The following is a 22,555-nucleotide window of genomic DNA, read 5'->3' as shown; positions in this document are numbered from 1 at the left end:
TGTGGGGGGGGGGAGCGTGTGTGTGTGTGTGGGTGTGTGTGCTTGTGTGTACTTTGCATATGTGTGACAAGACGTAAAGAGAAAAAGACTGTGGCTGTGTGAGCATTAGGCGGGGATGTCTGAGGGCACGGAGGTTTACAACCCAGCTATATACCTGCATTACACACTTGGCTGAAGGTTATACCTCCAGATTTAAGGTGAGCTCAAATATCAGTTTGTCAGAAATGCAATTGAAGAAACCTCAAAATACACCCATCACGGTGAGGACAAATCGCTTCTCCATGCCCAGCGATGTGAGGCCCATTAACTGAGAGAATGAACACGATTGAGGGCCTGTTTCTACCCGAGCAGGCAAAGGGCAGACTGGATGATAAACGACCGCTGGACAGTAGGAAAGGACAGCGGGGAAGTGGAAAGGACATGAGAAGGAGACAGAATCAGTGGTCATCTTATAATATACAGACTTAACACACAATAGCTGCATTCATTTTCCATATAAATGTTAAACAATAAGATTTATTGAGTAAGTTTCTTATATTGATCACAACTGCCACTTAAAAGGTCTACCAGGGACAGGCAAAAAGACAAATCACACATCCAGTACTGCTTCACCTTGTCCGAAAGTAAATGGTTTTACTAAATGTATCTATAATGTGCCAATCTTGCCCTCGGGTCGCATTGGAAATGCAGTCTCAGGTAAATTCACCCCGTCACAATGTAGAACTCTCGGCCATAAAGCTCCTCAGGAGAGCTTTTATCAGTCTTAATGCACTCTTCAAAGAGCATCCTTCACTCTGCATGTCCCATCGAGAGGTGCTGCTTGACCGCAGGCAGAAGCTACTGTATTGGTCTCGCTGTACAGATGATGAGAAAGACCATTTAGGTGACCGATGAGCATCTTAACCTTAAGAGGTCAGCGAGAGCCAACATCACAGAGTGACGGTCATCCAGACCTGAACGCGGAGTACACTTCTTGTGCTAATGTCGGATACCGTCAGCACATTCTGGGTCTAATATTTGTCCTTCTATGCAGGGAGGACATTGTATTTGACCCTTGATGGTTTCCCATTTTCCATCTGTGCTGACTATAGACAACTAGACAAGTAGTCCTTCTCGCTCACAAGCACTTCATAGCTTTCAGTCCTCAATATACAATTTCAGAAGACTGTCACATTTCTTTCACAGTCCATTCTACCGCAAGCAAACACGGCAGCCCTGTTCATCAAATGCAATATTCTATCCCCGCTCCCTAGTCTCCCAACAAGACCCTTTGATGTCAAATTGACACTTTAGTGAACAGCACTTCGTGGATTGGATATTGCCTGGCAACTGCAGAAAACACACTCGTTGTGGCTTCTTCAGGATGAGGAGCGGATGGTAGCGGGGACGGTTTTGGTGGCGCAGACGAAGAGGGAGGATGGTAGAAGGTATTAACCATAATGGTGTGCTGTATGATGAACGTGTGTGTTTGGCTTGCCTCCAGGCAGTGGAGCAAAATTAAAGCCCAGAAAATCGGATTACGGAGTCCCCCGGGGTGGGATGCCCAGTAGCCAGCTGATGAGCGCTCATCTAGTCTTAGCTGTATTTTGCACAGCGAGTCCCACTGTTGGCTCGGAGACCAATTTGTTAATAATTATTGCTCGTTAGTGAAACTTCCTGCGAGCGAACGGGGGTTCCGTGGTGGAGACAATAGTCAAGGTCTATTGTTTTACAATTATCGCAGTTTGAGGGAAAGCAGTGGTTGACGTATTGTCTCTGAAGTCTCTGGCTTTGCTGATTGCCAATTTGCTGTGAGGACTCCCGTTATCAGTGACACCTGTAGTGCCTACTCACTTATAAATATGCAATAGATTGTGGTTCCTCTTATATCTCACAGGTCTGTGTCAATTCATATTTCTCTTATAAGATAGTTTGGCACTGCAACGTTGAGGTCCATTAAGTGTTAGCACTCCTGAAATACTTTCCATTGTATTGGGATGATTTATAATGCTAGAGCTCACATCTCTTCATTGTAACATTATAAAATTAATCTGCAGATTATTTTCTTATTCAAACAATCGGTTTGGTCTATAAAATATATGAAAATAGTAAAAAAAAAAAAGCCTAAGATAATGTCATTGGATTGCATTGGAACATTTCAAGATGAAAGATATTATGTTTATCATCATATAGCAGCAAAATCATGACAAAATACACAATTTGTCTAAAGGAAAATACCTAAACAATCATCAAAATTGTTCCAGTTTCATCTCATGTATCAAATAGGAAATGAGGAACCCACATAAGGTCAAAAGGTGATCTGTTGATTATTTTTTTTGCAATTTCTGACCTACAGTCCAAAGTGATAGAAAGCAGATGAACACAGCAAATCCTCACATTGGGGAAGCTGGAAACCAACAACTGTCAACTTTGCTTTGCTTGTCAAATGCCTGTGAGCTGTGATTAGGGCTGCACTATATATTGTCATCGAAGTGCACAAAAGAGCGGGATTTTGCACTCAGGTTTTTTTTTTTTTTAGTTAGTAGAAAGAGAGTGTCAGTAGAAAACTGCACTTCAAAATGTAACAGCCTTTTTTTTTTATGGGTGCCTTTTGTGTTCAGTTATGTTGGCAGTATACTGAAAGCAGCAGAAAGGAAGAACTGAGTACACTTCAACATCTTTAACACTTTAACATGAAGTAATATCTTTATCTCCATCATCATCAGTGACCATATATCTTCCTCATACGCAGCCCTAGCTGTATTCACCGCTCTCCTTAAGCGATGTGGTTCCTAATTTCCTTCAGAAATAAACACACAACACATCCTCAACTCACGAAGCAGATAAATACTCCGAATAACCTCAGATGCAGGTAGGTTACCCATAAGCCTTAGAAAACCTCCTCTGCCCACATTGTGTGTGTGTGTGTGTGTGTGTGTGTGTCTATCGTCTCGGCACAGTCGGCCCCGTCTATGCTCCTCACGGGAGCTGCACACACAAAGGAGCTTATTGTATAACTGTGCCTCAGTTTTAATGAACCAGCGCTTCTGCTCTCACTCACTCCTCCCTCTTCAGTCGGTGCCCTCCCCTGCTCCCGCCTCCCTCATGAATATCACAGTGCTCTCCCTCATTATTCATGAGCTGGTATCAGCGTCGTCATGCGAGCCCACACCGAGCAGGGAAAAGGGGGGAGTGTCTCAGCGAGCGAGAGTCACAACTCCGGCGTGCGTGTGTGTGTGTGTGTGTGTGTGTGTGTGTGTGTGTGTTTGAGTCTGTGAAATAGAGGGAGCGGGAGAGAGGAGACCCGCCGGCTGATGCTGCTACTTGTACCACTGCTGAAGCGGCTGCCACACTGTTCACATCTGAACCTTCGTCTGTCAGACTCAGCTGGAGCTCTCTGTTCCTTTTGAGCTGGGGTTTGTTTCTGTCCGCTTGTGTGTGAATGGGATGGCTGAAAGAGATGCTTGCTTAAGGAGTGACTGATGAGAACCAGCGCTCCGGTGTGGAGGGTGACCCCCTGTGTCCGTACCACCACTACTCGGGGAGAATTGGACGCCTGGCGTTTCCACGACGACTATAATGGGCTGCAATCTGTGCACTTTACAGAAGCGAGAGGAACACTACAAGCTGCTGTATGAGATTGCACAGGTGAGCAGATGCACGGCCGACTCTGGCATCGATGTTGTGTGTGTTGTTGTATGTGGTTCATTATGACAGCTGTGCTGTGAGCAGTCCTAGGCTGCTGCTGCTGCTGCTGCTTGTTTTTGGAAAGAGGTTCCTTGTAGCGAGTGTTTTAGGGATAAATACTTCAAATGAAAGTGAGGCAGCATTATGGCGAGAGATGCTTTTTGCTCACCAACAGATGTGTTTCCAGTAATTAGCACTTGCTTAGGGAGTAGGTAGTGTTCAGCCCATTTATCAGCCCAGATGTATTTATGAATTAGTCATACCCTAGTACAGGACATATTTCACATGATGTATTTTTGCCAACTTTTGAGTCCTCAATAGAATTGTCATTGAACATATTTCCATTCAAAGTTTTCTTTCGGCACTTCTGGTGTCACTGTGAGACGGGTCAGTGTTGCGCCGGCAGATTTGTTTTGACTTCTCTGAGAACACTTGCTCTTACTGATCTTGATCTCATCTCTCAAACGCATTATGCATTCATGCATTCAACTTTACAGTTTCCGAATCATTCATGATTTTGTTTGACGTCTGCAGAATAATTCTGCATTTTACTGAGAGGCAGATAAATAGGCAGAGGGCAATATCTCAGGTTGTGGGTAGGCAGATAAACAAGCATTCACCTCACCACCTCAACTCTCTCCCTTCCTGTGATAGGCTAATAATTGTGAAGCTTAGTGTCTCCTGGAAGTGAGGTAGTGCTTACCCTCCTTTCCAATAGCGCCTGCCTTCACGCCACTGTGATCACAGCCTCATTAGCCGTTTTATACAACAATCCTGTGCATTAATTAGACGTGAAATGTGTCTCTTTACCCTTGTGAAACGACGGGATGAGATGAAGTGGGGGAGGTTGAAACTAGCTTGGGTTAACCACTGCCTGTAGCGTTCACCTCGTGTGCAACTTGAGACTCTGCCAAATTCTGCCGGTGGACATTGTCCATCGCATTTGGAACTGCATGAATGGTCGGAGAAAGCCGTGCTGCAAGCTCCTAGATCAGCAGTGAAGGAGGTTGCATTCACTAATGGTCTGTTTAATATTAGCAGACAGACAGCATTGTCCAGGGACCATGAAGGATGAATAGGTAGCCACCGAAGTGCCTGCCTCTCCTCAGGAGGACCATAAAAATAGTGCTGTCTTGGTGCTTATCTTGGCTTTGTGGCTCTCTCCGCACCAGTTGTTAAGAAATAGCGTCGACTCCTTTTTCTCGTGGTTTAGCTGGGGGGCTCAGTGTCCGCCAAGTGGGCCAGTCTCCAGGGCACACTCACTGTTGACAGGAGGCTCTCTGGCATGTCTGTCCACCCACTGATATACTGAGCCGGTTCAGGCGGGAGCTGCAATATCAGCACCTACTTTCTGATCACCGCTGTGGGAGGTAAGGCAGGAAGGATATAGAGCATGGAAGATAAAGACTGGGATGGGAATAGAGAGTAAGCCGTTAAAGATACAGTTGTTAAAGAAAGTGCTAGGGAAAAGGGAAATTAAGGAAAGGAGCAAAGGTGAAATCCCACCAATGCTGGGAGAAGACTAAAGAGGAAGAAAGAGGGAGGAAGGGAAGTAATTAAGTAGACTTTTTGGTCTGAAATACTGTTTTATCAATAAAAAAAACAACACGTACATCACAGACAAACCACCTCCTCTCACTCTCATATTCGTGCACACGCTCACACATGTCCACAGAGACAACAAAACCAGCAGTACACCCTCAGCAACAGCACAGCAAACACATAAAAACAGCAACACAACTGGCAGAAATGAACAGGGATGGAAGACAGACAGGGAGAAGAATCTTCTCCAGGGAGCAGAGCTCTCCCTGCAGCTATAAAAGTGTGTCGCCATGTCTTTGTGGTCAGGAGAAGTGTGTTGTGACAGCAGGAAGCCGCGCTCACACCGCCGGCATCCTAATCCTCTTTCCTACATATTGTCTCATCTGTCCGGCTTGCTCAGCTCTCACCCTCTCGTTTCTTTTCCGTCCTTGCTCAATCTTTTTTCTCCCGTCTGTCTGCTGTTCGGAAACACACACTCACCTAGACATAGATACACACACACACACACACACACACACACACACACACACACGCACTCGGCACTCTACTCTTTGATTATGCAGAGTTGCTGAATGTGTGTATGCAAATGAGGTAGAAGTGGTTTCCTGGTGTCACAGCGTGACTGACCGGCCTTGCAGCGGGTTGATTCGAGGAGCCGGAGTCATTCACAGTGGTTGGTTAGCCACCTTCCTCCCCTTCCCTTCACACTCAGGAACAATTTTGACACTCTCTCCGTCTGCCTGACCCCAGTAGCTGTGGGAGATTTATGACTAGATGGCTCCCTCAGTCTCTCTCCATTCCCTCTTTCTCTCTGTTCTCACGGCTGCGAGTGTTCTGCATGGAAATGTGCTCACCTTTCTCAGCTGGCCTGCAAAGCCATCTCACAGGGCTGACATTTTTTATTTATTGTATCAGCCTTCTTGCCTGGACACAGGAATCTTCCTGTAGCCTTGCACTTGTTTACACCCCAACTCCCACTTTCTTATTGTTATACTTACTACTTACTCTCTTTTTTGATTCCTCTGATCTCTCTGATTCCATTTGTTTAAACCTTTGCTCCAGCCTGCTCTCTGCTGGATTCCCGTCCACTTAACTTTACAGTGATTGGTCACGGTGCGAAGGAGAAGAAGTAGGAAGGTTTTTCTCATTTTTGGTCAACAAGGACGAAACCTTGTTGAACCTATTGACCCGAGATCCAGCGGCTCTCACACTTCGCTCAACCAGACTCATATAGCTTGCATTTTAACCGAGCTGCTGCTTGGGCCATTTTTTGCAGACAATAGCATGCTGTAGTAGATTCGCTCTGTGATCTGGCAGAGCTTTGTTATTCCCATTGTGTCCGTGAGCTCCCCTCGTGAGTGTCACACATTGTCTGTGCACCGCTGAAACCCAGTGATGTGTGGCTTTTTTGGGGGCTAATTAGCAGGATGGCAGATGTTGATGAGCGAAGCAACGCAGCGTAGCTCAGAGTTATGTGGGTCGTATGAGATTTCTGCAGTGTGCAAGTGTGTTTATGCATTAATGGTCTGCGTTGTCTTTTGACAAAAGCCTTTTTTTGCAAATAGGGTTGCAATCAAAACAAAGGGACCCAAAAAGACAAGCACATTCTCGTCATCTACTCGGGGCTGCGGACTAACTTTCCCTCTTCTCAATTTGTCGCACCAGCACATGATTTGGTTACACCCTTTTAGTATTAATCAATAGTGGAACTTTAAAAAGAACTGTACTAAAGTACAGTTTTGATGCTACTTTTGTACTCAACTACATTTCAGAGAGAAATATTGTACTTTTTACAATGCATTGCAACAATAGATGAAACCACCCAACAGTATATAAATTATTAAAATGACTGCTGCCCGCTACAACATTACATTGCATTGCATGTTTCTGCATCAATAATAATAACAATCTATGATAATGTAGTACTTTTTCGTGATCATATACTTGCATTCTTTTACTTAAAGCCACTACAAGGAACTTTCATTTTGTGTGGATTTCGGTGCTCCCTGTGGATGAAAGTGGTAGTGTTTCTGAACACCCTTTTAGAAAACCCCTCATTTTACTGTAACAGGTCATACAGTCATCCCCCCATCAGTCCTGGTTCAGGTTCTCCGTGCCTCCCTTCCCTCCAGCGGGGCCAGCAATACGACCTGTGCCTCCAGCAGTGTTATGTCGTTGTTGGCTCCCAGCGGAGATCGGCAGAGCAGCGAGGCGAAGCTGTGCTGCTGGTCGGAGGAGGAGGAGACGTGGTAGAATTTCTGCTCCGCGTGTATAAATGCTGTCCCGTGAGCACGGGGCTGTGACGAGCGTGAGCAGGGGTGGAATAGACAGCAGCTTTTGTCTCTGCTCCGACAGGGGCACCAATGATAATGGTTATCAAGCACTCGCATGAATACATGAAATTTCAACTTGCATACTCAATGATCGCATATGTGACCATTTCACACTCCAGGAGCATTTTCTCTGAGGCGATGGGTTTAGAATGTAGTACCTTGAAAGCCCGGTGCGTCTCATACAGACGATAGCGGTTGCCTTGTGCGCCTTCATCGGATGCCGAGGGGCGTGACGGAGCCTCTTATTTGACGCCCTGGGAATGAGAACGGGCTGAAAAGACTCCTCTAGGTGTCAACGGTTAGCGCTGATGATGAGCCATCGCTGGGTAATGTTGCTGTGTGATATATTGATATATATTATCCTGTTTAGTCATTTTCCAATGATCCTGGCTTTCTTTTTTGTTACTCTAAGTTTTGAAAGCACCACAGCCAGTTTTATAAGTTGTATTAAACAGGACCAGAATCACTCTCCGCTGCATTTGAGAAATAAATGGAAAGCTGCTTTCCAGCTCAATGAGGCACAGCAGTCCCTGATAACTTGCTGATGCATATGAATGAGAATGTGAGAGACACACACACACACACACACACACACACACACACACACACACACACACACACACACACACACACACACATATCTCTCTACAGGAAACAAAAACACTTTCTTAGTGAATATTCTAACTATAAAACCAGAAAGCTGTGTTTATGAATTTTGGAGTGTGACAGCGCCCATTAGTGCATTGTAATGGAATCGCAGAGTTTAGCGATGTCATGTTGAGCAGTGTCACCAGGTTGGCGGGACGGGACAGACTGACTGACAGACAGACATACGTGAAGTGAAGCAAATCTGAAATTCATTTGTTTTTTGAGTGAAGCTCGATTCCCTGGAGTCCGGTCCTGCAGCGGGGGGAGGATATGCTCTTCTGTGTGGTGACGCCACATGTGAAACCTGTGGACCGGAGAAGGTCTAAGGAGGACACATCTGACTTGCTGCTGCTCCTGCGACACCACCGGCCATGTGTGTAATGAATATGCATTTAATAAAAGGTTGAGCAGCTATCACAAGAGCCAGGGGTTCTGAGAAAAGGGGTTTCAAGCTTCACCGGGCTGCATGGATCATCACATACAAAAGCCAGCAGAGTGTATATTTGTGTTATCTGTGTAAGCAAGGGTATTAGTTTTGAATTTAGTCTAAAGAATTGGAATGTTGGAGAGGACTAATCTTGAACGTCTAGGGCTCCGACAATAATAGTTCATTTTCTGCTCAGACAATGTAAGTTGACTTACAGTTAGAGCGCTCCAACAGCGTGAACGGTCAAGGAGCTCTCCCTGTTGAATCAATCAAAAACGTCAGGTGATTTTGTGATTATGGGGCTCCTGAAGGAAGCATTTTGGACCCCATCGTCTTTTCTATATACATGCTCCCTCTTTTTGTTTTTATCCTGTTTTAAGAAGCACTTTGAGCTGCATCTTTGCATTAAAGGTGCTGTACAAAAAATGTATTATTACTAAAGGTATATAAAGATACAAGCATTTTTATGATAAACAGTCAAATCATCAAGCCAATCAAGACTGTTTGTTGGTCATTTTAGACATTTCCGGGTATCTCTGTGGACTTTAGGAATTATTGAGGGTCATTTTTCACTATTTTCTGAAAATCTGTCAGATCAATTAATAATGAAAAAGTGTTCGTTGAAGGCCTATTTTGAAATTGTAATCTACATTGGAGATAATGCTTCTGGAACCCTCCCACCTCACCACTATGAGCGTACCTGTGCCTCTGATGGCTTTGATGGTACATTAATGCTGTTGAACCTTGCTCTCATCCCCCACCACATCTTCAGCACTATCTCCAGACAGTTAGCTACAAATGCCCCCATCCATCTTATTTTTCCATTATGGTTTTTTGAAGGATGTCCCTTAACCATTAAAACTGATAGGAGTGACGAAAGAGGAGGGGGGAGGGGGGGGGCGTGCTGCTTGATTGATCTTGTGTGTCCACCTGGGAAAGATTAGCCCCAAATATAATCTGACCTTTCAGGGCTGCTTTTGCAATTCCCATGCAATACAAAGGTCCATGTTTTTCAAGCTCTCTTCAGGTGCATAGGCAGACAGATGGACAGATGCATACACCCACAAATCCTTTTCATGCCTTGCTAATATAAAGAACCATATTTCTGAGTCAGCCCCATTACCCATCATCAGTTCCAGTGCTCTTTCTTTGCTTCATCCTACAGCTTCTAGCCATAAGCCTGATCTGTCAGCCAGCCGTGTTTGATTACAACACAAATGGATGTCTGCGAGCTCCACCGCTGTCTGTCCCGGGGTTCCCGGCATCTGAAATTGAGATATAAATATGCTGAGATGATCTTTTTCCACTCAAGCTGTTTACAAAGGATTAGTATTTACGTCCTCGCTCTATAGCTCCCCTCTCAGCTTCTAATGCTATTCCCATACTTATCAGGTTGAAGACTCTGCAGACAGCGTTGCGTAACCACAACCTCATCACACTGGCTGCGTAAGTGGAGATTTTCACAGTTTAATTTTGTGTGAATCACACATTCAATCGCTTGGCTGCTTCGCTATAACGGATAGCAAATATATATATATATATATATATATATATATATATATATATATATATTTTTTTTTTTTTTAAAACACAATGTTGTTTTAGATAAGAGAAAGGTCACACATCTTGGATATGTGCACTGTACTTCTCGGATACAGATGATGCCACTTTTGCCACAAGACATGAAGTCAATAAGTTTTATCAGTCAGTCCACTAAACCTCACCGTGGAGGAGCAGGAGGGATTTAGGAGGGAGATGATAAATTGACCTTTTCCTTTTCATCTGTTTCTTATCTCAATAATAACCCAGCTGACCTTTTCAGCCCTCAAATCAAGTCTCCAGGCCTCCTCGTCTCCTTCCGCCTCTCCAACCGAACATGGACATAGCTCTTCAGAATTAGTCTTATCTCCTGTGCTTCCGTCCGTGCTGATTTATTTCACTCACAGCTACCGCCAAGTAAGAGCTGCACAAACAAACCATGACACACCATTTACCTGAGGGAACTAAAGCATCAGAGAACTAATTTCTCTACATGTCACTGCTGCGAGTCGGTTGTAGAAGTGCTTGTTTGCTGTCCTAAGGTGTTCAGACAAGGGCTGTGATAGGAGGTTATCGTCTAATATACCTGCACAGAAACAAGAAACCAATTATAGAAGCAAACAAAGTCCTGGAGGTCATTATAGCTACTCATTCACCTTCCTTTTTTTTAAAAATTTCCATCACCTCATTAATTCATTGGGATAAAAGTAATCTCACTTTGGGTAAATCTCCCTTAAGCGGATGAGGATGACATCAGCGTGGCGTCATCCATGAGTAACACCGAGCCTTGTCTTAGTGCGTGTTTTACTTTCACATGCTAATCAAGATCAAAGGCCGTCAACTTCAATCAGACTGGAGGAGCGACGGAGAAAATGAACTACATGCCTGAGTATCTCAATGCCAATCCCTGGTGAACCAGAGCGTCTATTTAATGAATTGAACCCGGCGTGAGATGACTCAGGTGTGTGTGTGTGTGTGTGTGTGTGTGTGTGTGTGTGTGTGTGTGTGTGCGTGTGCGTGTGCGGGTGTGCATGTGTCAAAAGCTGGGAAACGGCATGTTACTGTTGCTTGGGGGGGGGATGTAAAATATTTTCTGTCCTCTTCTCTTTGTTTCTTACCGTACCTTTGCCGGTAAACAAAGGAGCCATATTTTTCTGCCCCCATCGTTATTAGCCATGACTTGTGGCCCTCTGTATAACTCAAAACATGACATAATGCATTTCAAAGCAGCTAGTTATTCCCTTTACACACACAGACACATCACTGGTGTGTGCAAGCATGCTTGTTTATTGGAAATACGAGTATGCGTATGTGTGAGTAGATATGTGTGTGTACGCTCATGACTAGCTGTGTCCCTGTCTAACTTGGTTTGTATCTTAGTGTGATTGCTACAGTATGTGTGCATGTGTGTCTGTCTATGTGGTCGCTTTTATGGGAAACTCTGCTCTCAACTTCTGTCCGTGTGTGTTTGAGAGAGTGTGTATTTATGTATGTGTGTGTGTGTTTCTCATGAGCAGAGTGAGAAAAGACCTGACAGCTTGTGCTTTTCCACTACAAACATTGGTGAAAAACAAAGAGCTATGGGACGCACACGGGGGGTTGTGCATCTGCATCCAGGGTGCCTCTTAGCTGATTATCTGAGTTTAAGCAGACAGAAGGGCCCTCATTAATTTATTGCAATTCACAAGAACACATCTTCCCTTTTCCTCCCAATTAGTGGGGATTGTGTGCTGGGAAAGAAAATTCAGCTAGAAACAGACATGAAAACCTTAACAACTGTGAAGCGCCAGGTAACCTAAAGCTACGAAAACACGTGTGATGGGGTCCAACACAACGCACAATTTTCTACCAAAGTTTGTGTATTTTCACATGAGAGATGTATGTATTTGTACTTTTTTGTGCACTTCTCACTGGTTATGTCAGTAGGGTCTTATTGGAAAACGTGTCCAAAAAAAAAAAGTCTAGTATTTTGGTGCAATACTCAGAATTAAGCAATTAACATTTGTTTTGTTACCAGTGTCACAGCATAGCATTGGAAAGGTTTTCCACTATTATGCAGCAGGCCAACTTTCTTGGAATTTATTTTTTCCCTTCTCTCTCAGCGTTAGATATTAGTCTTTTTTGTCGAGGAGCAACTGATTAGAATTTAGTCGTCAAAGCTCAAGGTCCCTGTGAAGTTATGACAATGTCACACACATGTCTAATAGGATATAATTATGAAGTGATAACATTTTGAAGATGCATAGATGTAAACTGCAACTTGACTTGTTGGCAGAGACAATGAAAGAGAACTATCCATAACTGATTTAGTTAGTTTTCAATCAAAATGAGTTTAGAATCATTCAATCGCATCATTTCAGAGAGTGATACAAAATTTGTTCATTTTCAAGATACAATACCACTGAGAGTTGTTACAGGATAAGTACCTGCTGAGCTGTAGAAGGCCTCATCAAAAGATATACAATATATTATCTTCATTTACGCATGAGTCAGAGATGTGCATTTTTGCAGGTGCTTCTGGATGGTGATAAAAACAAGGTCCTCTTTTCGCTGTGAAATGAGGGAGGACCTGACAGAATATACAGGCTTTCTCTTATCTGTTCCATTCAATGTGTTCACTGTCCAGTCCACCCCCACCCCCACCCCCACCCCCCACCCCCCGCCGCCGCAAGATATCAGCTCCAACATCACCGCTGACATTTGGAGAAATAGGATGGTGTCAGGACCGGGGCTGCCTGTGTGATCTATAGTCGATAAAAAGAGGTGACAAAGCCTTGAGTTCTTGTGGTGGCTACCCTCAGTGACGGCCCTTTTTCACTCTTTTGTCTGTCTTTTACACAACCTCCAGTTTTGTTTTTTTACATTGCTCTTTTATGCTATATAACCTCTCCTGTGCGGTGGCTCACAAGGTGTGGATTGTCTCTGACAGGTCTGTGTGTGAGAGGGCGACTGATTCTGTAGCAGGTCAGGAGATCAGTCTGTGTGTGTGTTGGGGGGGGGTGTCAGGGTGACACAAAGCCCCTCCCACGGGTGAGGCAGCCATGCTGGGTGTCACTCCACAGGTCAGCGGGCACCCCCTGCGGCTCCCATGATAAGCCCGGCCTGACAGCGGTTTGATGGGAAGGGTGACACACACTCACACCTCCGTGCTCCCCAGCTCATAGAGCCAGGCTCTGGGGAGGAAAGCGATAAGAAGCTCCATGAATGCAGCTGCTGCAGCGACAAATCCTAAGAAAACACGAGGAGCCATATCAGGTATTATTAGCCAGAGTACAAAATCCAGACAACAAGCCCATAGCTGTGAAAATAAAGCTTGAGGGTTTCTGTTTCTCAGTTTGCAATGTGGCTGAGTGTTTAAGTCTACAGTGGTGTGCTGAGCTGGGGCTTTAATGTTGCCGCTGCCGACACACTGACACAGTTCCAAAGGTCTCGCTTTTAATGAGCTGCATTTACAATGAGAGCATCACAATGGCTTTTTAAAAACTCTAACCTCTCTCAATTGAAATCAATGGCGCATCAATGTAGGGTGAGTTTCAGGTGACGTCTCGGTGTAAATGTAATTCAACTGGATTGCAAAATCAATTCAAAAGTCCAGTTGCATTAGAACTTGAAATAAGGCGGTCTTTGGGTTAAATTGATTTGCAAGAAGTGTTTCACATAGAGTTTGTTAAACGCTAATCTCCATATGATAAATCGTGTTTGTTGCCGAAGAATGCAAAAATGAAAGTGCCGTTTTTAAGTTGAGGCACACTTCATTTTCTATGTATCAATATGAACATGTGAGAGAAATAAACTATTTTTACAAGACAACACATTGTTGTGAAAAAGCAGCTCGCAGAAGTTCACAGCAGAAAGAAGATGCAATCTTTGTGAGGTTGGAATGGTGACCGTGTTTTCTCCCCTGCAGCACTGCAGTCAACCCAGCACCTCCCACACAACCCAGATCCTCTCACAGTCAGACCTCCTTCCTCACAGCCTCAACACTAGCAGGCAGACTGGCACACTGAGGAGGGGGCCACCTGCCTTATTCGGCCCCCTGTTTTGTTGCGTTGAGAGATTTAGTTGGAAAAGCGTAAAAATGTGTTGCTTTTGACTTAAGTCTTGAAATGCATTGGTTTCATACAAACTATACAATTCTGTCTCAATTCTTAAGGAATTGCTTTACCTGAGAGAATAATTTATAAACGTACTTCATACCAGTATACATTTCTTTTATAATGTATCTCTGGTGAACCCACTACACAGTCCACTGGTTCAGGACAACCCGCCTGGGAGCTCCAATCAATAGTCTGCCTCAGGGCCTTTGTTTCCTTTATGGGTGAAGTTAGTCTTTTCTATCTTGGTCAAATCATAGTTTGAATTGCTCTTAATCTGGCCGTTCACTGGGACTAATATGCCCTCCATCATGAAATCAAATTTCAATTCAATGATTCACATTCGGTCCCAAGGGAAGGAGTTTTGCGTGTCTCTGGGTCCATTTACACCACAGTCCTGGTTGAGGTTGCTTAGTACAACATCTGTTGTGTTTTTGTTTTTTTCGCACTGTTCTGGAACCTCCATCTGGGTGGAGACAGCCGGTAGACCCAGAACATGCTGGAGTGATTACTGCACTTATCCTATCTGGCTTGGGAAACACTTCATGTTAGCCCAGAAAGAACTACAGGATGGGGCTGCAGAGAAGGATGTCTAGCCACCTCGGCCTGGATAAGTAGCGGAGAAGTGGACGGATGTTGACATATACTGTATATATAACTTACTCTTTCTTCAAAAGTCAAACCTGTTGCTGTCACTTGGCGAAAGCCAAATTAACTGTTGACAAACTGTTTATGAATGTACAGTATCTGAGCCTACGTGAATATGCGGACTTCCTTTTCCTCGATCCGGCTTTGCTCTGGGGTGATGTGTGAGCGAGAGAGACATAGATCAAGAAAAACGAGACTGGATAACGTCAGGGGATCGCTGAGTAGTAGTCTATTAGTGTCATTGGCGTATCACCAACTGTGAGTGTCATCGTTCCATGTCAGTTTCTCTCCATCGCTTGTCAAATGTGAAAAAGCAGTGGCTGCTGTCATCACACAGACACGCTGAGAGTTCCCTAAAAAAAAAAACAACAGACAGTGACTGATCAGTGCCAAAGGACCACAGTGAAGCCCAAAGCTTGCTTCAGCCAAACATACTCAGCAGCAAATTATGCTTTATTTAACCGTAAACAAGGTCTGTGATTTATGCAAGTTACATACACTGTGTGTTTTTGCATAAAAGGTCGGTTACCGCCATCATTTTGATAGTAACAGCAGTTTAAGTGAATTTGATTTGGAAACAGTGTTTTCCTCAGAGGCGTCGGGCGCGCCTTTGGAACTGAGGGAGCCTGAGGGAATAGCACAGAAGTAATCAATACAGGAATGTCTGTTTTTAGACACTGAGTGTATTTTAGACTGTTTGTGAATTAATCAATAGCAGGACATGTTTTGCGATAGAGAGAGAAGGGGGTGGGATCACGATGGGATGCTTCCTCTACCTGAAGGCTGCGATTCATCAGGGAACTGAAAAAAGGTTGAGGAGCCAACTGATAGCTAGCTCCCACTTCCTATTATGCTTCTGTGTTTGTGTGTCTGCGCATCGCATAATGCTCTTTCAGCTCTCCACTAAATTTCCCTGCTCTGGGGAGAGAGTTGTATTTCAGGAAACATACAGCCTGGAAATATCCTGGATGCTTGGGGAAAATCTATCACACTTGCGTGTTCTTTGTACAGGAATGCATTTGGCAGTCACACCACTGAGGGAGTTCCGTTTTCCTCCCCGTCTTTGTCTGACAAGTCTACGCGACCACAGCCCAAACCTCAGCGAAGGCCCCGGGTGAATCTGAGATTTATAGGTCTTCTTATGCCAGAAAATGGCCACTCAAGGCTGAAGCCTACAACGGAGGACAAGTCCTCCCTCTCAATATGAAACGTTGTATAGATACAGATGGCATATAAAAAGGCAAAAAAAAAATTAGTAGAAAAAGCATGCTGTATAATTTGGTTAACATTAATACACAATAGCATCCAGGATAAAGTTGACGTCTATGCTTAGATGGGAGGTCACTTGGTTAAACCACTAGAAGGACTGGCATACAGGCATTAAGGTAATTCAAAGATACATTCTTTATGAAATGAAAATCAATCCATCTGCTGGATTATAACAGGTAAATCATGAATGGTCCTCTTCATGTGTAATGCTTGAGGTGACTTTAAATATTGATGGTGGGTGAGAGAAGAAGAGCTCTCATCTGTGGAGTGCCAAATTCTGGCTGTAGCATGTGTTGGCAAAATTGCAAAAGCAGCATATTTATTAATGAATGCTGTATCTGCTGGGTGAACAGGTGGGTTAATTTGAAAGTCGATTAGATACAGTTATTTTTTTTTTTAATCTCCTATGTCCTAAAAAAACAAAAAATGGCATTAGCTGAAAGATAGACCACAAGAGGAGGCATATATCTTGTTATATCTTCATATCTTCTTTGTTTAATCCATTCACAAATGATAATTTTTAGTTGCGCTGGATTATTTCTTGAGCGGAGACTCCTGGAAGTCATTTTGCCAAGAAACGGTTACAGCACATAACTCCTCATAACTTGATGGACAGATACTGTGTGAGCGTGGTATCTAACCTCTTATCTAACTTTTGGAAAGAGAAGCAATGGGCATATGTCCCAAAATGTAAAATGTTATTTCACAGCTGAAAGATGTTTACGTTTAGTGTGTTGGTTGTGGTGTTGCTTTATGATGCAACTGCAATCTTTGTATTTAAAACCAACACAGTGTGTGCTAGTCAGTGCAGCTGACCTAATTTACAACAGACATTTTGATACATTGAACGCAGGTGTAATTGATAACATGAATAATGGTCGCACTCCATTCAGGTGTTCCAGTTGTACGGCCCTGGTGGTGTGCATGCGGACTCTCTAGAATGATTTACTGGCACACCTAAATTGGACAGAGCCGTTATTAATTAATGTTACCGTTACACCTGTGCTTTTTCTGCAGTAACAAGTGAAACTGCCTGCTGACGGAAAGGTCTGATTATCCTAAAAATACATTTTGTGTGACTTAAGTATTTCCATGAACCGGTGGGGAGGCTCTTTGTTGAGCATCATGCTGTCTTCACATGGACATATTTCTGCACCCACTGAGCTGTTATCCTCCCGTGCTAAATGTTGGTGTTTGGCAAAGCATTAAATGTGCAAAACAGAGAGAGGGAGAGATGGGAAACCAAAAGTGCCAGATGTGAGCGGGCTTTAACAGGTTGCCTTACTGCTGCTTGGGAACAATTAGCATTTGTCATGACCAACTTCCACCCCAGCACCAGTCTGTATGTTTTGAACACAGATTTCATTTCACTTGCAATATGGTTCATATTTTATTAGCCTCACTAATTGTCTCCATCTACAGCCCTCCTCCGCCTGTTTCCAAGTCATAGAATTGTTATCAGAAAATCACAGTGGAACAGACGCTTTGCTCCCGAGCAGTTGCGCTCATCTAATTATAAAACACTAGGTAAATGTTGAGCAGATGCCCTCCACCAATACACCCACCCACCCCCCTCTCTGCCTTCCAATTGAGAGAGACATTTGGTCTCATTCTAGTGTTACATTGGCTCCACATGGAGTGGTGATCCTTGCCAAGTGGCTGCCGTGGTATAAATGAACCTAATCGCTCGCCAGCTCTACACACTGTCCGGCAGACGAGAACAAAAGAAAAACTTCCCCTTCAGCTAAAGTGGTGCGCTACACCCTGCCGCCGTGGCTCACTTCTAAAGCTCGTATTGTGGAGTTTAGAAGTCTGCAGTGAGCAGGCATGAGTGTGACAGTGTCAAGAGGATGCTGCACTACCGTCTAATGAATAATAGCTTCAGTGTCCTTGCACCTTCCATTTGGCAGGGACGTGCCACAATCAGGCAGCTATTAGCGGTGGAAGACAAATAGGGAAAATAGACGATAGGGGAAGATGGGGAGACAGAAAGAAAACAGATCTGATTCCATGTCCCTTCACTCCCCACATGCTTGTCATCGCTTAGTTGTCATTAATAGTCCATATTCAACTTGTCCCATTTGATAAAATAACTCTCTTGCTGTTGCAGATGCTCTCTTTAATTGCACATTTTGCTTGACCAGTTATAATGAACAGCTTTGCTGGCAATGCCTAATCGTACCTGGAATCTAGATAAGAGTATTAACTTCCATGTAGTGCCAGGATTTAGTTCCAGGAATGCCTTGCCAAAGCGTGCAGAGAACAATGGAAATAAAAGCCCATGAAGATGGCTACTTGTTCCATTACTTAAGTTAAGTTCCTGTAGTGGAAAAGTGGGACTTGTTTGTTAGGCTGCTTCTTTCCCTACGGTGTTTAGATCTTTCTCCTGGCCTCATTACCCCTCGTACCAAACACCCTGTTCTGGGGAGGCAGAGCAGCTGTCATTTCAATGTGGCAGGAGAGTCTCTCCTCTCCACCACAGCCACAAGTGACCTGTTCTTGTCTCTGAGCCAGGACAGATGACAGCCCCGCTGCAGCCTCTACGGCCCCGGTGTGGGCTCCGGGTATAAGCTTCATTGGGATCCAAATCATGGCTGTGATTGCACTTAATAGCTGATTAAAATTTAATCTTGGTCTCGCAGTGGTAGAGATAAAACCTTGTAAAACAATAAAGACTTTGTGCACAGGTAGGATGAGTTTGTACGCGCACACACGCAGAAACAATCACATGCTCGTGCACACGGAGCATCCATTACACAGCCGGACGATAAATCTGCTTTGGAATTAACCAGTGAGTAGTGGCTGATTGCTGTAGCGGTCCCCTCTCACTCTCAGGAATGAGAATAAATGAGCGGACGCTGCCATGAACAATCCTTTATGACACCCATTAAGCGGAGGAGGCCGAGCCTTATGAAGCAGGGGACACCAAACGCGCAGCCCAGTCGTCACATACGTGGCCTACTTATGGTTCCCATGACAGTGTGAACACCCCCACTACCCCCATCATCATCACCACCACCACCACCACCACCACACATGCATACCATTACCACTTTACCAACCGCCCCCAATCTCCCATCCGTTTGCACAAGCAGTGGAATGCGTTGCAGCCGTCTGCGCACTTCTTGTAATGTCAAAATATTACTGAAGTGCCGGCTAATAAGTGCAGCTCTGGAGTGCCTCCACAAGCTCAATATGTTCATCAACACATTTTTTTTTTTTTTTTTTTTTTTTTGGAGTAACTTCAAGCGATGGCAGAATCATTAATCAGGAACTTTGCTGTGTATTGCCTGTAAATCATTTCAGTCATTCCTGGATGCACCCTTCAAACAACAACAGCGCCAGGTGTTGTTAATCAAGATTGGTTTGTTTGCTTGTTTTTTGCATACATTAAAATTGCCAGGTGGACTACTTTTCCATTAATGTATTCTCCATCAAGAGCACGGTAATGTTACAGCTCATTTACTGTGCAAAGCTTCAGGTCATATAAACATGTTTTGACAGGTGTTTCATTACATCCAGAATATGGCTGACATTGTTTGTTGCATTTTTCTATCAGAGGTTACTTGATCTCTGCTGTTAGACAGCGATGTAGGGACTTCCGTTTGAAGCACTGGACTGTGTCATGAAATCTTAAGTATAGCAGTTGGCCTGTAGAGCTCTAATGCCATTTAATTGATTATAATAGATAGAGATAACATTTTGTGCCAAGTCCGGCACAGGGCCAACAAAATATTATACAAAAAAAACATATAAAAGCTTTGTCCCTAAGCCAATATTTAACCATCAGCATAATATGTCCATCATGATGAAGTAACATTGGTAATATAGATCTCAACTAAACATTTGTGAGACAGCCAGAACTCCAAGCAAAGACTAATAACACAAAACTGACTCACCACTTTTTTTGGATATAGGATTGACAATGACAAACGTTCTCCAAATCTTTGCCAGACAGCAAGGGGCAAAATTTAACAAAACGTCCAGAACTTGACACATTAGCGTTTCACATTCAACCTTCATCAGTTATATTACGTCTGCAACAGGCGTAAACCTCCTTGTCTGAAAAGTAAAGCCAATGCGAAAGCGCCTTAAACTTGCATTATTTCTAATGGCCAGCAGGGGGCGACGCCTCTCGTTGCAAAAAGGAGTCTTATCGTATAGAAGTCTATGAGAAAGTGACCCTACTTCTTATGTGATTTATTACCTTATTAAACATTGTAAACATGAGTTTATGGTCTCAATCAGTAGTTTCAAGTTTTCTTCAATACAGAATAATGTTGATTTAGTAAATTATGATCCCATTTAGAGTAACAAAGACGATAAAGCAGGGTATGCTTTAGGGCGTGGCTATCTTGTGACATGCCGCTACCACGGCTTTGTTCGGTCAGGGAGTTGTCAGTGTTTTCGTCTTAGAACTTTAACTCTTTCACAGTGTGTTTTCAGTTCTTGAAAGTTACGTGTAACGTTTCGGTTGCCTTTAAATGTCTTAGTCACAGGTCTGTTTTTTTTCCCCTTCTGGTTTAAAAAATGGCATGGTGACTAAGTCCACTTCTTATGTACGGCTAACGGTCTTCTCCTGAAGTAGGCTATACTGTATACTGCAGCTAAATGTGCCTAAATGGGTCCAATCGACCCGAGTTGCACAACATATTTTTTTTTTATATAATTCCAAGTTTATATTTCTTAGAGGAAATAAATAAATTGATTGAAATGTCATTGAAAAATTCAGTTGTGTTCTTTGTTTGGAATATCCAAAAACCATAATGAACAGTAACTCAAATTGAAAAAGTAACTAAAATTGAAAAAGTAATTAAATTGAGTCGTATTAGTGAAGGCCCTAAAAAGACGTGCCTTGTCTTACAGTACTGTACTTGTATTCACCACTAGGAGGCTGACTTGAATGTAGTTTTTGTGGGTTGTGGCCCGATCATGGCATTTGTTTAGCCGTCCATGAGAAAATGAGGCCGATGTGAGCGGCAAGGATTTCATGTCCTTCTCTGGTCTGATGTACACAGATACAGTATTTTTGATCAAGTATACTGTAGCTCTTCTGTGCATCATTTCTGCCTCCACTGTTCCCACTGTGTAATCAGGACACAGTAGGAAGCACTGAATTGCTTCCAATTTCCTCTCACTTCCCTTTGTTTATTGACTCAGGGACCTGACAAGGAGTGAGACTCGAGTGGGTCGAGAGGAAACCGCAGACATCGACTTCTCCTAACCTCTCGCTGGCACTTTCCCTGTGCCGTGAACAACACGGCGGGGAGCCTTGAAGGAGATTGATTACACTTGTGATCACTCTTCTAAGATAATGTCCTTCCTTTTAATCATGCTTTGTGCCGCTGCTCTTTACAAGGATAAGATTATCATCAGCAACTTCATCACTGTCTCATTGTAAATGCCTTCCTAATTGAACAGCTCTGCTTTCCATTGGAAGTTTTGATCTTATTTACCGTCCTTCAGCTAAAATGGGATCACTTTTGGATGCCTACATTTTGCCGTCTTCTGGTCGATGTGCCGTCTTCTGCATCACACAGAGAAGTCGAATGTAATGGCTTCGCTTTCTAAGAAATACATTCAAGGATTGTTACTGCTGGAGTGTACAGGTATTAGGTGAATGTAATGACTCCATTGGACTTCTAAAACGTCTCTTTGCAGAATCAAAAAGTTAGCGCTATCTGCAGTATGTTAGCTTGATCCCTGTGGCGTTGAGCTTTGCTGAGTGCTCAGAAGTCAATAATCTTGTGTTTACTCATTGGGCACCAGAGAGGCCTTACAGTATATTCCATAAACCTGTCATTTCATCAAAACACACCAGCCATTTACTTGCCAGACATCCCCTTCAGCTTTGCTTTCACTGAAACGTTTCCAGTGTTTGAATTAGGATTTGAGGATGAGTTTGGTGCAAAGAAAGCTTGAATGAGAGTTCAGCCCTTCTGCCTCAGGCTATCATCTGTAATCCTGTCCTTTTGTTCTCTTTGACATTGGCAGCATTGACCAAACCTGCTCGCTGTCGGCCCATGAGGCACTCTTGATTTTACCGGTCCGCTCTATTGTCAAGTCCTTTGTGGTGGTTGACATTTGTGATGGGACACTAATGACTCTATTTGCCTCGGCGGGGGGGGGGGGGGTTAAAAACAGCAGCCTCAGGCTCAATATACTCGCAATCACACACATTATGTGCAAAACTGAATTGTTTTGTGGAGTGACATCTTGTTTTCTTCCGCAGGAAGGCTAGAATTGTAGTTTAGGTTCGTTTTTTTTCCTCCATCTTCTCACTTTGCCTCTTCCATCCTTCTCTCTTTCTTTCCTTTTTTCCTTGACACCCCACCTGAACTGGCTCCCAGTTAATGGCTAACAGGCAGATCAGTGGCTAGCCGCAGGGG

General features: G+C 43.7%; 1 protein-coding gene across 1 annotated transcript in view; it reads left to right on the top strand.

The window, feature by feature from the left end:
* Window positions 1-3,325: 3,325 nt before the first annotated feature.
* LOC137881667 (PDZ domain-containing RING finger protein 4-like) overlaps window positions 3,326-22,555 on the top strand; it is a 48,229-nt gene continuing 28,999 nt past the window's right edge. The window contains exon 1 of the mRNA XM_068723701.1: window positions 3,326-3,627. Coding sequence (XP_068579802.1) covers window positions 3,559-3,627 — 69 coding nt within the window. The 5' untranslated portion in view covers window positions 3,326-3,558. The remainder of the gene's footprint in view (window positions 3,628-22,555) is intronic.

Source organism: Cebidichthys violaceus, unplaced genomic scaffold (assembly GCF_023349555.1).
Source record: "Cebidichthys violaceus isolate CVI_PGR_0920_01 unplaced genomic scaffold, fCebVio1.0.p SCAF_3, whole genome shotgun sequence".
NCBI lineage: Eukaryota > Metazoa > Chordata > Actinopteri > Perciformes > Stichaeidae > Cebidichthys > Cebidichthys violaceus.
This window is presented reverse-complemented; position numbering and strand designations above follow the sequence as displayed.